General features: G+C 37.7%; 1 protein-coding gene across 3 annotated transcripts in view; it reads left to right on the forward strand.

The window, feature by feature from the left end:
- The window catches only part of LOC123671060, a 106,689-nt gene continuing 89,659 nt past the window's right edge, over nucleotides 1–17,030 (forward strand). For 2 of the 3 annotated variants that reach the window (XM_045604717.1, XM_045604718.1), the window contains exon 1: nucleotides 1–216. In XM_045604717.1, the coding sequence (XP_045460673.1) occupies nucleotides 114–216 (103 nt within the window). In that variant the 5' untranslated portion in view covers nucleotides 1–113. The remainder of the gene's footprint in view (nucleotides 217–17,030) is intronic. The other variant, XM_045604719.1, reaches the window with a different exon arrangement.

The following is a 17,030-nucleotide window of genomic DNA, read 5'->3' on the forward strand; positions in this document are numbered from 1 at the left end:
GGTCAGAGCGGCGCCTCAGTTAGCGCGTCGCCTTCAGCACCGCAACTTCGTTATCAGAGCATGGTCCGAAAGTCGCTAAACGATAATACGCCATGTGAGAGTGTTGACTGACCATGAAGTTTGGAATGCTCGGGGCGCCCCCTCCTCTGGTCCTGGTGCTCCTCTTCTGGGTCCTGTGGGGGGGTGCCTCGCCGCAGGGAAGGGGCACCAATAGGGGTGAGTATTGGTCGAAGTTTGAAATTTTTGATTAAAACGAAAAAAAAGTTTTTTTTTTGAAAAAAAGATAAGAATAAATTTTAATATACTTTTAAACAGATATTGAAAATTAAAAGTGAGAGTAGTACAGTTTGACATAAGTTTCGGGGAAAGGGACGCCGATGAGGGTGAGGGTAAGAATTAGAAAAAAAAAACCAACGAATAAAAATAAGAATCACATTTAATACAATTTTAAACAGATATTGAAAATGAACGTACAACAATATAAAAGTATAATGTAACCATAAAAACTGCAAATTTCAAACTATGGTTCAATTTTGTTTCATATATTGCAAAATACCTAAACTCGAATGAGGAAGAAAATTATTCAAAATCATCCCTTATGAACTCAAAATTTGTTCCGAAATTCGAATGAAATTTCCAAAAATTCTTCAAGTTCTAGAGGAAAGAATCGGGTATAGTTCCAGAAAAAATATCACCCTGTAGATTTGCATTGGAAATTAGCATATCACATTATGAAAACTCTGAATTGGAATATCTGTGCAAAATTTAAGTTGAAAATCTTTTGAAGGGAAGGTGCTATGAGGAAAAACTTGAAAAAAAAAACAACTTTAACACCATGTACTTCGAAAACAAACTTTTTGCGGGCCCATGTTTTTAGAGTTTTTAAATAATTTATTTATTCATTTCAACGATACGACCATTTTACATGATCCGAGGAATCTATCATTTTCGTTTGTACCTCAAATTTAGAAACATTCCAAAACTATTGTGGCCTTAGTGAAAACAATTCTAGTGATATCGTAGCAATTTTCTATTTCATGTAGGGATTGACAGCTACTTGACTTGATTTCAAGTCAAGCTCAAATCAAGTAGTAGTTTTTCAATCACAAGTCAAGTCAAGTATTTATTTAGCAAGTACTTGAATCATATCAAGCTACTTATTATTAACAGTTTTATTGTGTAGTGTCATATCAATAAAGAAATGATGAAATGAGAAGGAACCTTGCAAAAAACACTTCTATTTATTAAACTTATTGTATGAAAGAACCGAAAATATCAACTTTTTTTAAATAGAAACATGAATTAAATCACTATAAATCATAATAAAATGAAAAATAATAAAAAACTAAAGTTTCTGAATATTGAGAAACCTCCAGGCTTTGTTTGATTTCATAATTTTCCATCCAGGATCTAAGACACATCTTATAGATTTGTCGCCTAACCTAAATTGCGGGTTTTTGTGAATGTAAGAGCAGCTCTGAAAAAATGTCTTTCAGCAAGAGCTGAAGATGCTGGCGTTGATAAAAAATCCTTGGCCAAGTTTGGAAAGATATTTCTGAAACCACTAAAATCTACCAATAGATTTCGTAGAAATGTGAGAAAACTACTAATAAAGTCACACTTGCGAATGCTTCAGTTTTTCGGCGTTCAAGGAATCCCCTTACTTAGTCTAAGCGCGCACAAGATTGCAGAAATATATGACGAGCGACGCGTGCATATCAAGCTCAAGTAATATCAAGTAGCTTAATATCAAGTCAAGCAATAAATATCTGAAATCAAGTTAAGTCAAGCTCAAGTATGTAATTTTTCACGAGCTTGAATTTCAAGTCAAGTAGTTGGTTATAATGTCAAGATACTTGGCTTAACGAATCCCTAATTTCATAAAAAATAAAAAATGAAAGTTGACTATTGGTTCATTATTTTCAATAATAATCCTTTGGAATCGTTTGAGAAGGAAAATTTTCAACGATATCACTATTCATAGAACGCAGGTGAAAAACTGAGTCTGAAACTATATTTTCCAAGAGACCAAAAAGGAAATTGAATCGGGGAATCGAGTTTAAAACTTTAATGCATACCTGTACAGATAATAATTGTTAAAACTTTCCAGACTATCAATTTCTGAAGAGCTATCGAATATCATAGCATTCGAAGTAATTTTAACAAGCTGCGGAAAGTCCTGCAGGATATCAGATAGCAAGTAGGGGGCAAATAAGGAAAACTAGTTTGTATCAGCAATCACTGAACTTGCACCGGATGCAACTACTTACCACATCTGCTCTAAACATATTTTACCTTATTTATGTGAGAGTCATTTTAATATTAAAAAAACTAGTAAAGGGTGTTTTTTTTAGAGCTATAGAACTTTGAATTGCAATAAAACAACGATGGATTATTCGATTGACATGAATTTCATTTATCCGCAAGATAATCTTGTGGTATTACATTTTAAATATGATTTCTGGCATATGATCGCCACGGCTGGCTCGGATGTAGACCAATCTGGACGTCCAATTATCGATGACTTTTTACAACATTTGTGGCCGTATATCGGCAATGACACGGCGAATGTTGTCTTCCAAATGGTCAAGGGTTTGTGGCTTATCCGCATAGACCAATAACTTTACATAGCCCCACAGAAAGCAGTCAGCGGTGTTAAATCACAAGATCTTGGAGGCCAATTCACAGGTCCAAAACGTGAAATTAGGCGGTCACCAAACGTGTCTTTCAATAAATCGATTGTGGCACGAGCTGTGTGACATGTTGCGCCATCTTGTTGGAACCACAGCTCCTGGAGATCATGGTTGTTCAATTCAGGAACGAAAAAGTTAGTAATCATGGCTCTATACTAAACACCATTGACTGTAACGTTCTGGGTATCATCGTTTTTGAAGAAGTACGGACCAATGATTCCCCCAGTTTCGACATACACTTGAGGATTAGCTTCACTCCAAATGCGGCAGTTTTGTTTGTTGACGTAGCCATTTAACCAGAAGTGCGCTTCATCGCTAATGGACGTAGTGCGCGATACGTATTCCGCACAGAACCATTATTTTCGAAATGAAATTGCACTATTTGCAAGCGTTGTTCAGGCGTGAGTCTATTCATGATGAATTGCCAAACCAAACTGAGAATAAATCACTTGACAGCTGTTTAATCAGTCGCCCTCTTGAACAGTAATGCCAACTTAAAGTTGTATACCTCGAAAAAAAACACCCGTTATATTTTAAAAGGAATCAATAGATGTTCATTTTATTGTAAAGATTAGCGTAATGAGCCAAATGACCGTCACGGCTACGGTTGCAGCACTATATCCTTTTCATGAAATTTTTCATGACCAATTCGCACATTTGCTGCTCTATGTTCTCGATAATTACACGAATTTCATCTTTAAGGTCTTGAACGATCTTGAATCAATTGTGGAGCATTGATATAGACTTTATCTATGACGTGTGACCCCAAAGAAAATAGTCTAAAGGTGTTTAATCTCGAGATCTTGGTGACCAATTTTGATCACCTATTCGAGAAATAACATTAATTGAACTTTGGCATTTCATTCTGTCAATTGTATGCATTTCGCAATTATATCTTTCAATTGGAACTCAAAATGTAAACAATGTTAATTCCTAGAAGAACAGATATTTTGTTTTCATCGATTCTATAAAATCAAGTGCTGAAGGTGACCTTCCTTTCATTAATCTATAGATATTTCTAGTAAACCATGAATGATTCATTCTAAAGGCGTATCAAATTAATAACAACGAGATTATGAATAAACAAAAATAAGTGACGGAGTTATTTCGAAAAGGAATTCTCCTCATCCGTATCCATTCATATTTGAGTTGTCTTCAGTTGAAACAGCCACCTGGGGAACTTTTTAGAAGAATAGACTGTAACAAGATAACGTCTACTGAGTATAATATATCGAGTCAATGAGGTATCTTTCACCTTTCCCGAGTTCATCCAGGTTCGCATTTTATCAGAAATGGGAATAAATTTCAAACATAAATCGTGTAGTGTATGGTTCCTTTAGTTCGTATTATTTACATAAAAAATCAATTTGGTCGGATCTCTTGTCACTGAAGTATCGAGTTTTTTTATATCGATTCTTCTTGAATTTCCTCTGGTTCAGTTAATGCTATCAACAGGCTTTAAGAGGGAACACCACCAAGTGGTTGCTCAGTTCAAAACGAAAATAGAGATATTTCTCCTTATGAAACACCGATTTTTTAGGTATAATTTCCTTAAACAATAATCTACATGGAAGAAAGTGAATATTTTCTATTTGCGAACGAAAAAAAATTGGTTACTTCTCGTTTTTCGCAGAAAAATTGATGATATGTAGGTACATTGTAAAAAGAACTGATGTGTTTTTGAAATATTCATGAAAAAACCTATCAAAAATCATTACAAAATAAGTAAAACTATAATTTCATGAAAGTTGTCGTAGAGTGGTGCCCCCTACCTATTTGCTTCGAAAAAAGAAAGAATATGAAGTGAATGTACAACTTCGTACACCGTACAAAGTTTGGTCATTGCAGGAGTGCCAGAGGGGAAATGAATGGGTACCAAAGTTTGACCGAAACGCGAAAAACAATGTGGTGGCAATCTCTCTTAATCTGTTGTTTTATATATTAATCTTCACCTTCAAATTTGTGTAATAAATGTCTAATAAAGTATGACAAATAGTGAGTCGATTAACTGAATAATATCGTCCAGGAATTCTTCCTGAGGTTCTCTCAGTATTCATAAATGAGGACTGATTTCGATGGAACAATTCAACAGTTCCTAAACGTTGCTGAAGGGTTCATCTTTCCATGATTGAATGGCATAACCTAATGAACACAAATGACATAAGAAATGTCAAAAAATATCACACAGTGTTGCTATCATAACCCTTTTGAATTGTATCATTCCCTTTTCATTTAAAGTTCTTTAGTTTCTTCGTGCTTTCTCGTTTTTTTTTCACTCAATTCAGTGGAATTCTCCTGAGACGGACCTTTTGAACCGTCAAAAAACTTTTACGCCATAATTGATTGTCTTCAATTCGTACAAAGAAGACTATGGGAATTATTCAACAGACCTACATACATTACCCTGCCGACTATGCGGAAAACCTTTCTATATTCAGGAGTGGATTGCGCATATGGAGAAGACAGGGGAACAGCTTACCTTTTTCTTAGGAATTCTTGCATTAATCATGATCCTCAGACAAGACCAACTTTCTGAATGTTCATGCGAATGCAAATGAAACCTGGAGAAGCCAACATTGGTCTATTGAATTTACTTTGGAGGTATTCTACGTCTATGTTCTATGTTGATGTTTGTGAAAGATGTTCTGATGATGCATCAAAGTGGAAGTACGAGGAGCAACTGAAAAGGACTCTATTGTACATAACTGAGAAAAGCACCGACGTGAAGTATGAAGCTTTGGCTCACCTGTTCAAATTCTAATTCATATAATTATTCCACAAGAACATAGTTATAATTATGACTATCATCATACCGAATTAACGGGTGTTTTTTTCGAGGTATATAACTTTAAGTTGGCATTTCTGTTCAAGATGGCGACCGATTTAACAGCTGTCAAGTGATATATGCTCAGTTTGGTTTGGCAATTCATCATGTATAGACTCACGCCTGAACAACGCTTGTGAATAGTGCAATTTCATTTCGAAAATAAATAATGGTTCTGTGCGGAATACGTATCGCGCACTACGTCCATTTTATTTTGTTTAGCGATGAAGCACACTTCTGGTTGAATGGCTACGTCAACAAACATAACTGCCGCATTTGGAGTGAAGCTAATCCTCAAGTGTATGTCGAACCGTTACATCCAGAAAAACTGACTGTTTGGTGCGCTTTATGGGCTGGTGGAATCATTGGTCCGTACTTCTTCAAAAACGATGATGGCCAGAACGTTACAGTCAATGATGATCGGTATAGAGCCATGATTACTAACTTTTTCATTCCTGAATTGAACAACCATGATGTCCAGGAGCTGTGGTTCCAACAAGACGGCGCAACATGTCAAACAGCTCGTGCCACAATCGATTTATTGAAATTTATTTGAATTTATTGGTGACCGCCTAATTTCACGTTTTGGACCTGTGAATTGGCCTCCAAGATCTTGTGATTTAACACCGCTAGACTACTTTCTGTGGGGCTATGTAAAGTCATTGGTCTATGCGGATAAGCCACAAACCCTTGACCATTTGGAAGACAACATTCGCCGTGTTATCGCCGATATACGGCCACAAATGTTGGAAAAAGTCATCGAAAATTGGACATCCAGATTGGACTACATCCGAGCCAGCCGTGGCGGTCATATGCCAGAAATCATATTTGAAATGTAATGCCACAAGATTATCTTGCGGATAAATAAAATTCATGTCAATCGAATAATCCATCGATGTCTTATTGCAATTTAAAGTTCTATAGCTCTAAAAAAAACACCCTTTATAACTGATAGACATAATCAGGCCCGAAATGTCAAGTTCTTTAGCCAAACATAAATTTGAATCACTCTCGACTTTTTCTTCTGGGAGGGGACGGCTCTTTCTATCATCATGAAAGTAACACCTTGAATATATTTTTTCAGAATGACAATTCTCATTCTGAAAGCTCTCACGAAAGGTTGAGTAGAAATGGAACTTCGCCACGAATATGGTGTTGACAGAGATGAAGATTTGAAGAGGTAGGGGATGAACCCTTGTTTCTAATTGGTCTTTCACTGTTTGTGGAAGGGAAGAGGGCAAAACATTGTAGCTCTCCTTCAATTTTTGGCATTCTTTATGAATTTCTCCCTGAAGCATTAATATTACTTAGTGAAAGACCGATTTTGCAGAACCATACGCCTTAACATGGCGTTAAAGCTACGTTACTGCCTTCTTTGAATCCTTCCATTGAAAATTCTATCGATTTTCTTATTCATTGTAATAGGTATTCAGAAAATTCATAGAAAACCTATTAGAATATTTCCACCTACTACCCTACTCCTTAGCATATTGAAAGCAATAAATGCTTATTACGACACAAAACTACCACTTCAATCTAACAAACGACCTAATTCTCTATAAGAGCATTAAAAAAAAACTTATAAACTGTCAAACGTATATTTCAAATTTATTATTCAAGACTTAATAACAATTTTCAACTGATTGCTTACTTCTCCAAGAAATGATACGGTAGTTCTGCGCTCATTCCATCGAATTTATGAGGTTCGAAACCGTGGTCCTGCCCAAGAAACGAAATTCGTGGTCCGTGCAATTGCACGAAATCGATAGCCAAACTTCTGCCTCGCAGGCACAATTCTAAATACCGTGGAAAATGTTTGGAACTAGTTCAACAAATTTCCACACGAATGGATTAAGAGACTTGTCGAAGCAGCCAAACGGAAAGATAGCAAGTGGAATTGTACCGCGGACAACTTCAGGAATGATTGTATGGAGTGTAGAGAGGGTGATAGGGGAAGTATTTGGCTCTATTCATTGACACACAACTCACCGAACATTTTGGTGGCTGCTGTTCACGAATTTTATTCGAAAACTTTCGAGATGTGTGGACTTATCGTAAAGGCAATAGGTTGGATGACAGATTTTGAAATCCTCTTCTGCAATGAAGGAATGGTTGTATTATTTCCTGAAAATACCTTAATTCGCCCATAAACTTAAGTTTTGGGGCAAATTGTGGTACTTTTTTCTGAACCAACTCGATCTTGCTTTCCTTCTTATGTTGATGCTTCGTTTCATATCCTCACAGGAGTAGCGTGCAATACTTCTAAAGTTATTCGTAAAGTGTTTTTTATCTTTTGGTTGTTTGTCCGGATTTCTATGGCGTTTGCTTGTACATGTCTTATAAATCTTAGTTTAGAGTTTTAGCTCGAGTATTCAGGTACTTGTTATACCATATTATTTTCTTTAGGATACCAGCTTTTCGGTTGACTTTATATGCTTGGTCTCATATTAATATTATTCACTAAATCGTGGTCGTTGCAGGGACCGTTTTCTCGACAAGTGATCTTTCAAAACGTATACGTTCATTCAGTGTTCTTAGCACTGAAAGAACGTATACGTTTTGAAAGATCACTTGTCGAGAATACGGTCCCAGCTGTGTTCGTGTTCTGTTAGCGACCAATTCGTTTTTTTGTTCTTAACCCAACCTATTCATAAAAACCTAGGAAGGCCGTCGATACGGTTAACGAAACCGACAACATCCTTAGGAGTATTGGCTATTACTTTGTGAGTATACAGAACTGACTTTCCCATGTAAGTGGTTCTTTTAGGCCAGTCTGCCCTGGATTTTTGCACACTATGTGTTCGGCTGTTTCTACCTCCTTTCAACAGTGCCTGCAGATGTCATCTGCTGACTTACCCATGCTGTACAAGCTGTACAGCTGACAGTGTCCTGTCAGCTGTCCCATCATTACCAGAAGTTCAGCTCGTGGTAGCTTCAGAATCTTCTTGGTATAGGTTGGTGAAATCATCACAAATTTCTTTGCCTGAGCAAGAACCGGAGTGTTTCTCCAGAGGGTTTTTCTATTGTCCCATTCCTGTTATTGGACCACTGCCTTATATTGGTCTTTCTCTAGTCCCCAGAAGAGCTTAGGACCAACAGGTGTTAACCTTGTTGTCCTTCTTGTAAGTTTATCGCCTTATTATTTCTTCAATATCACAATGCCCTGGTATCCATAGTAGAGTTACTTTATTCCCTCTGGCCAGTTGTTTTATGGTATTACGGCACTCCTATGTCAGTAGATACCCCTGGCTTTATGATTCCAGGGATCTCATCATGGCGTGGCTGTCTGTAGTGATGTAAATACGCGCCCCTTTGAGGTTTTTTTTTGAGACACACTTGGGCATAACTATAGACAGCTCTTGTCTCGGTTTGCAAGATAGAGAGCTCACTTCCCAGGGATCTAGAGAATCTCGTTTAAGGCCCATATAGGTACTGTAATAACTGTGCCTCTTTTTGATTTTGATCCATCGGTAAACCATATGGAGGACTTTTTGTCCAAGCGTTCATTGCATTGAGACAGTCATCAATGACCGTTTCAAAGGGTACTTCGAAATCAAAGAAAGTTGGCATCACATCCGAGGGTTTTGCCAAGAGGTTTGAATCTAATTCATTCAGCATCTCTTAGATTCTTTAGCGATGATGAGTACTTTAGTTTTAGTGATAGTTATTTCAATGTTGTATTCTGCAGACTTTAGATAGAACCCGTTCAAGAGTATCTGGAGTTTGTAATAGCCAGGGATATAATGACATAGGAGTGCCATAATACTGTAAAGCAACTGGCCAGAGACAATAAAGTAATTCTACATTGGGTACTGGGGCATTATGGTATTGAAGGAAGCGAAAAAGCAGATGAACATGCAAAAATGGCATCAAGGTAGACACATGTTGTTCCTAAGCCCTCCTTTGGGATTGGAAAAGAAGAAAAATAAAGCAGCGGTCAAACAATGGGAGGGGGACACTAGAAAATCCTTCTGGAGAAAAAAAAATGTTATGCTTTCATCGACTTATTCTAGGAAGATCTTGAAGCTATCACGAGCTGATCTTCGGGTAACGATAGGACTGCTGATAGGACACTTTTGCAAATACCTTTTGCACTGCATGGATAAGTCACCAAATGAGATCTGCAGTGGAAAGGAGGCAGAAACAGCCAAACACATGGTGTGCAAATGGCCAGGGCCGACTGGCCTAAGAACCACTCACATGGAAAAGTCAGTTCTGGATACTCACGAAGTAATAGCTAAGGATCCTAAAGATGTCGTCGGTTTCGTTAACAGTATCGACGGCCTCCCTGGGTTAGTATGAATAGGTAGGGTTAAGAACAGAAGATCAATTTGGTCGCAGTTCCCGGAAGGCTAACAGAGCCACAACGACTCCGATTCAGTGAATAATAATAATTAGTATCTGGAGTTTGTCCTCGTATTCAGCTATAATATGAAAAATATATAAGACAAACCTCGTAAATACGTGAACAGATCGTTTAATCATCACGCTAGACATAAATATATAACCGAGGCAACTGTAAAATGAAAACCCAGCGGTCCTCCCTCCATGTATTCCCCAGGGAACGTTATGCGTCAATTCTGCCGTTGTCCATTCAAACCCTTCGTGAATTCAAACGGAACAGTCCTAATCAATCCACCTTGAATCGATGTGTCATGCGCCAACGCGCCAGCCTATGCAACTGGCGTTTTATGTGAGGGCGAATTTGTAACAAGGAATAATTTCAACTAGGTTTTGTTTCTATAATGATTGTTGCAGCTCGATGCGTGACAAAGGTCTGTTTTGTCAGCTTTGGCGAGGAATGTGGATTATGAATCAAAGGTTTTTCGAAATACCACGCAGTGGCGTATCAATCGGCTATTATTGTTATAAAGGGTGTTTTTTAGAGCTACAGAACTTTAAATTGCAATAAAACAACGATGGATTATTCGATTGACATGAATTTTATTTATTCGGAATCTTGTGGCATTACATTTTAAATATGATTTCTGGCATATGACCGCCACGGCTGGCTCGGATGTAGTCAAATCTGGACGTCCAATTTTCGATGACTTTTTGCAACATTTGTGGCCGTATATCGGCAATAACACGGCTAATGTTGTCTTCCAAATCGTAAAGGGTTTGTGGCTTATCCGCATAGACCAATGACTCTACATAGCCCCACAGAAAGTAGTCTAGCGGTGTTAAATCACAAGATCTTGGAGGCCAATTAATAGGTCCAAAACGTGAAATTAGGCGGTCATCAAACGTGTCTTTCAATAAATCGATTGTGGCACGAGCTGTGTGACATGTTGCGCCGTCTTGTTGGCACCACAGCTCCTGGGCATCATGGTTGTTCAATTCAGGATTGAAAAAGTTAGTAATCATGGCTCTATACCGATCACCATTGACTGTAACGTTCTGGCCATCATCGTTTTTGAAGAAGTACGGACCAATGATTCCACCAGCCAATAAAGCACACCAAACAGTCAGTTTTTCTGGATGTAACGGTGTTTCGACATACACTTGAGGATTAGCTTCACTCCAAATGCGGCAGTTTTGTTTGTTGGAGTAGCCATTCAACCAGAAGTGCGCTTCATCGCTAAAATGGACGTAGTGCGCGATACGTATTCCGCACAGAACCATTATTTTCGATATGAAATTGCACTATTTGCAAGCGTTGTTCAGGCGTGAGTCTATTCATGATGAATTGTCAAACCAAACTGAGAATAAATCACTTGACAGCTGTTGAATCGGTCGCCATCTTGAACAGTAATGCCAACTTAAAGTTACATACCTCGAAAAAAAACACCCGTTAGTATCTGGAAGATAAGAAATGAGTTCCTATGGGGTGCTAAAGCTGATTTGGATTATGATTTTAAGGTATGGATTGAAGGCATATAGGTATCAGCTGAAAATTATAAGAATATGGTGAACGACATTCCTGCTAAATTATTTTCACTATTTCTCGATGAGAACCAGTGATCTTGAGATTTTAACAACTTTAGACTTTTTGCTTTGAGGCGTGAAAGATGAAATCTATGCTTATGCTTCACAATTGATTCAAGATCTTCAAAATAGAATTCGTGAAGTTATCGAGGACATACATCCTCAAATGTGCGAATTGGTCATGTAAAGAATATGCTGCTGCAATCATAGCCATGACGGCCATTTGGCTGATATCGTTTTCCATCGTTAATGGCATACCTTTCCCAATGAAACGACTATCTAGTGATATCTCTTAAAATATACTCTTTTCTTCAACTTCAAAATGATACCTCTTATTTGAATTTGAATTTATTGGAATACCCTTTATCAAGTGATAGACAGCTAACATTTTGTGATCAAATTCTAGTTCAGAATCATTAATTCTGAAATAGTGGTAGATTTCACAAATTCAAAAATTTCACAAATTCCTTCTAAGGAGGGGAAATCATCTATGACATTGAAAATACAAAAATCGCTCGTCAACATGCCCTTAGCTGTGACATTTCCTTACACAAGGGTGAACACATAATTTGTAATTTGCAGAATTTTTCATTATATTACTATTACTATTTCTAGTTGCTTTTTTTTCAATTTCGTACAGTTTTTGGAGTTATAACTTGGAAACCATTAGAAATAGAAAATCAAAATAATTGTTTGTTGATGAAAAAAATATATTTATAGAGAGGAATCTTTGGTTAAATACAACTCAAAGATTTACCCTGCATCATTTATATTTCGTTTTTCAAAAAACTTTATTGAAGAGATTCTTCTTTAGTGTTCAGATACTTATAATATACCGTATACACCCTGTAGTAGGTTCTGACGCGCATAAATAAACAGAAAAGCAAAAATAAAAAATTGCGAGCAATCAAATCACGCTGTGCAAATCCTCGACTTCTTCAGGTCACCTGCTTGATGTCATTAATTGCGTCATAACGATGTAATTAGAGAAAAAATATGGAATACGATAACGCCATCATGAACATTACCGCCACTGCAAACATAATTTGCAGCAGTACTTGCCTCTTAATTAACTAGGTTTATGATGGCCCGATTTTAAATTGCCTTGTCGTTTTTATTAGGGACAATTCGGTAATTTTGAATTAAAAATTGTTTAGATTTTCATCTGATGAAATTTCCAGCAAAATTTTACATCACTCAATTATACAGTCGACACCAAGTCATCGAAGAATCTTATTCGTCATTCAAATTTATCTTTTTTTGGTGTTTTAATTTGAAGAGTTGTAATGAACTCCAATATTTGTAATCTGGAATGGCTTTGAGTAGGTTACATACACACTTCTACAAGTTTTTTGTCCAAAGCATTTTTTACGTTGTCTAAAAACAGCGAAACATTCCCGCACTTGTTGTTTTCTGTTGGATTCATTGAGGTTATTCCTGAGGCGTCAATACCCTGTGAGGAATCGATTAAGAAGATGCAGCATATTCTTGCTAAGATCCAAATACTTCTCAGATCTTGCAGTATCAAAGTTTTGAAGAAAATTTTCGGAATGATCCAAACCAGGAAGATTTCACTAGGTACGTTGTTTCCCTTTTGATTGTTATCTCTCCTTAAATTCCTTCTAATAGGTATATTTACCTATACCAGAATCTCAGCTAGAAAGACACTTGGAAAATGGCCGAACGATAGTGAATGAATACACTTGCGCTAGTCCTCGTCATGGTATCATTTGATGCTATTCCTTTTGAGTGTTGGGACTGCGAATTCTCTAGAGATAAGAATAATAGAATAGGAATAAGAGAGCCTGGTGCTTCCTGACCAACTGCATATCATCAGCAGACCTTCCCAGTGAGAAAAAAAATATTAATTTTTTTTTTCGCTGGGAAGGTACTTACTGGTAATTCCTTATTCCTTCATTGCAGATACCTTACCTGGATGGCCTTAGAATGGCCTCATGACCTAATCTATTTATAACAAGATATAGAAGTGTAATATCTGTAATGATCTCCAATGCCCTAGGCATGTTCTGATAGCTGCAGTGATACAAACACAGGTGGAGCTTTGTATTCTATCGAAGGCTCTCCTCGTGTTGTTCTGACTGGTTTTGGCTTGCCAGACTATTGCATCATAAGTTATTATCGGTCTCACATCCATGCATTGTATTTTTGAGTACATTTCCAAGTTTTACCAGCCAGATTTTTGCACGTTATCAAGACCTTTATTGCGTTGTTAGCAGTAACCACCATATTCTTGTTCCACAGAAGCTGGCTATCTAGGATTATTCCCAAATATTTGATTTCAGATGTTAACTCTATGATGTATCCATTCAGAGAGAGTGATTTCATAGCTGGAAGTTTCCTTCTTCTGAATAAATGAGATTAGTGTAGTCTTGAGTTGATGTTATGGTTGGGGTATTGGGACGTAATCATACTCTTTTGGGTCTACCTGTTTCGCTGAATTTGCTTTTGTAAGTTGAATATGTTGTCCATAGTGGATCTCACTAGCTTGAATCCTACTTATTCTCCCGGTTGTTGATCTTCTATTTCTTCTTCTACTCGAATCCTCCTCTACTCGAACTTCTTCTTCAGAAATCAACCTGAGGATTGGAGATTATGGTCTTCCTGTTATTGGGATGACTCTTATGCCTCGTTAGTTCTTGGGATAATCTTTCGATTCTTTTTTGGGAATATAAACTGCTCAACAATTGATAGGATATTCGCTCGAAGATTATAAATTTAGTCAGATATCAGAGTATTCTCAGTTGATAATATGGTTCACTTGAAAAAAGAATGAAAAAATGGAAAGTTGGAGAGAAAAAAAGACTTTATTAGGAACACTCAAAATTCTGTGTTTGAATAACATAAAAATTTTATGATGAAACCACAAGAAGGCTGAAGTTTCGGTTAAGCTAGTACCTAGTTGGTCCCCCCTGAAGTTCGTCTCAAGCATTCTACCCTACGAGGCATACTTTCGATCAAACGATTTATAAAATTTTGGGGCAAATTCGTCCAAATATCCCGTAAAGCGTTAGAAAGGTCCTCCAGGTTATTGATCGGTTGTTCTAAGGTTGACAATTGTCTAGACATATCAGACCAGACATGTTCGATGCAATTCATGTCTGGAGAGCGAGCCCGCCAGTCCATCCTATCAATAGCATGAGTTTCTAGCGCTTCATTAACCAGACGACTACGGTGTGGACGGGCATTATCGTCAATTGAAATGAAATTCTCGCCCACGGCAGCCGCAAACGGAACAATTATGGGTTCAATAATCATATCGTGATATCTCTGGCTGGTCATGGTGGTGTTCTGCAGAACAACCAACTCTGTGCGTTGGTTCAAACAAATGCCTCCCCATACACATAGAGAACCTCCGCCAAAAGCTGTTGTGGGTACCATAAACTGTTCTGCATACCTTCGACCTCTTTCCCTCCAAGCAAGAATACGTCCATCGGAGTTGACCAAACGAAATCTAGACTCATCCGTAAATAAACATCGGCTCCAATCTTCAAGTGTCCAATTGCGGTGCTCCTCAGCCCATGGCCGTCGATGAACCCGGTGTTCCCTATTCAAACGGGGATGTTGTACCCTCCTACGTGCTCTCAAATCACGAACATGTAGTCGTCGTCTGATTTGGTCAAGTGCACAGAAGCCAAACGTCTTCTCGGCATGACTGATAAGCTGATATTGTTCTCATTTCTTCAATTATTATCACCTTATGTGTTTGAACGAGAGAAAAAAACAGATTTAATAACAAAAGCACATTGCTTTTCACTCCACCTGTAACAGCCTACAGATAATAATCGATTTTGTGAACAAGAGCCGATGAAGTGAGGAAGACTTTGATATAATCAACTCAAAACATCTTACTTTTTCCTTAGAGAACATATAATGTACAGATATTCACGAGATAACTTGAAAAAAATACAAATGAAGAGAAGTTCATAAGTGATCCCTAGCAAATCTTGATCAGTGTAGTTCGAAAAAATTTTAGCAAGAAGAAAGTAGGTACCTCATCAAAAGTGGATATGGCAAATCTAAAGGTGACCATACCTGACCAGACTTATAATCTAAAACTCTGTACTCTTTACGTTCAGAATAACGGAAATACACACAATCATCGTATTGACAAAAACGGAACAATCAATTATCCCTCTGCGTTCAGTTCGGATTGTTCACAAGAATGTTGACAACTTACTCCAATCCATCACTGCGAAATCCCACACGTCGTTTCCGTAAATCGCGTTAAATTCTCTGAACCATCCAGTTCGGAGAATGGCGGACTTCAGGGGACAAAATGAACTCATATCCGGTCGTTGCAACGTAACGGAAACAGCTCAAATCGCGTTTGTATCGTCATTAGGTCGGTCAGGGGTGTATAATACGTTTATGCAATAATCAAAAGTCGTTTAGGGCGTATTGATAACGATGATACGCTACTGATTCGCCTATCTCGGGGTTGAGTGGTTTTAGATTGAATTGATTTGAATGAACGACGATTCGTTATCTAGTGTAGTATCTGTTCTCTCTGAATTTGAGTTTGCTAGGAATGTATAACATTGGTGAACAAAATGGCAAAAAATTGTTGCCGACAATAACTGTCTTTATGTGAAGGGTGTTTTTTTTTAGAGCTATAGAACTTTAAATTGCAATAAAACAACGATGGATTATTCGATTGACATGAATTTTATTTATCCGCAAGATAATCTTGTGGCATTACATTTTAAATATGATTTCTGGCATATGACCGCCACGGCTGGCTCGGATGTAGTCCAATCTGGACGTCCAATTTTCGATGACTTTTTCCAACATTTGTGGCCGTATATCGGCAATAACACGGCGAATGTTGTCTTCCAAATGGTCAAGGGTTTGTGGCTTATCCGCATAGACCAATGACTTCACATAGCCCCACAGAAAGTAGTCTAGCAGTGTTAAATCACAAGATCTTGGTGGCCAATTCACAGGTCCAAAACGTGAAATTAGGCGGTCACTAAACGTGTCTTTCAATAAATCGATTGTGGCACGAGCTGCGTGAAATGTTGCGCCGTCTTGGAACCACAGCTCCTGGACATCATGATTGTTCAATTCAGGAATGAAAAAGTTAGTAATCATGGCTCTATACCGATCACCATTGACTGTAACGTTCTGGCCATCATCGTTTTTGAAGAAGTACGGACCATAAAGCGCACCAAACAGTCAGTTTTTCTGGATGTAACGGTGTTTCGACATACACTTGAGGATTAGCTTCACTCCAAATGCGGCAGTTTTATTTGTTGACGTAGCCATTCAACCAGAAGTGCGCTTCATCGCTAAAAAAAAATGAAATGGACGTAGTGCGCTATACGTATTCCGCACAGAACCATTATTTTCGAAATGAAATTGCACCATTTGCAAGCGTTGTTCAGGCGTGAGACTATTCATGATGAATTGCCAAACCAAATTGAGAATAAATCAGTTGACAGCTGTTAAATCGGTCGCCGTCTTGAACAGTAATGCCAACTTATAGTTATATACCTCGAAAAAAAACACCCGTTACATTTATGATTCAAAGTTTTGGCCATCGTTGACCACTACTTTCTCCCATC

Source organism: Harmonia axyridis, chromosome 1, assembly GCF_914767665.1.
Source record: "Harmonia axyridis chromosome 1, icHarAxyr1.1, whole genome shotgun sequence".
Classification (NCBI taxonomy): Eukaryota; Metazoa; Arthropoda; class Insecta; order Coleoptera; family Coccinellidae; genus Harmonia; species Harmonia axyridis.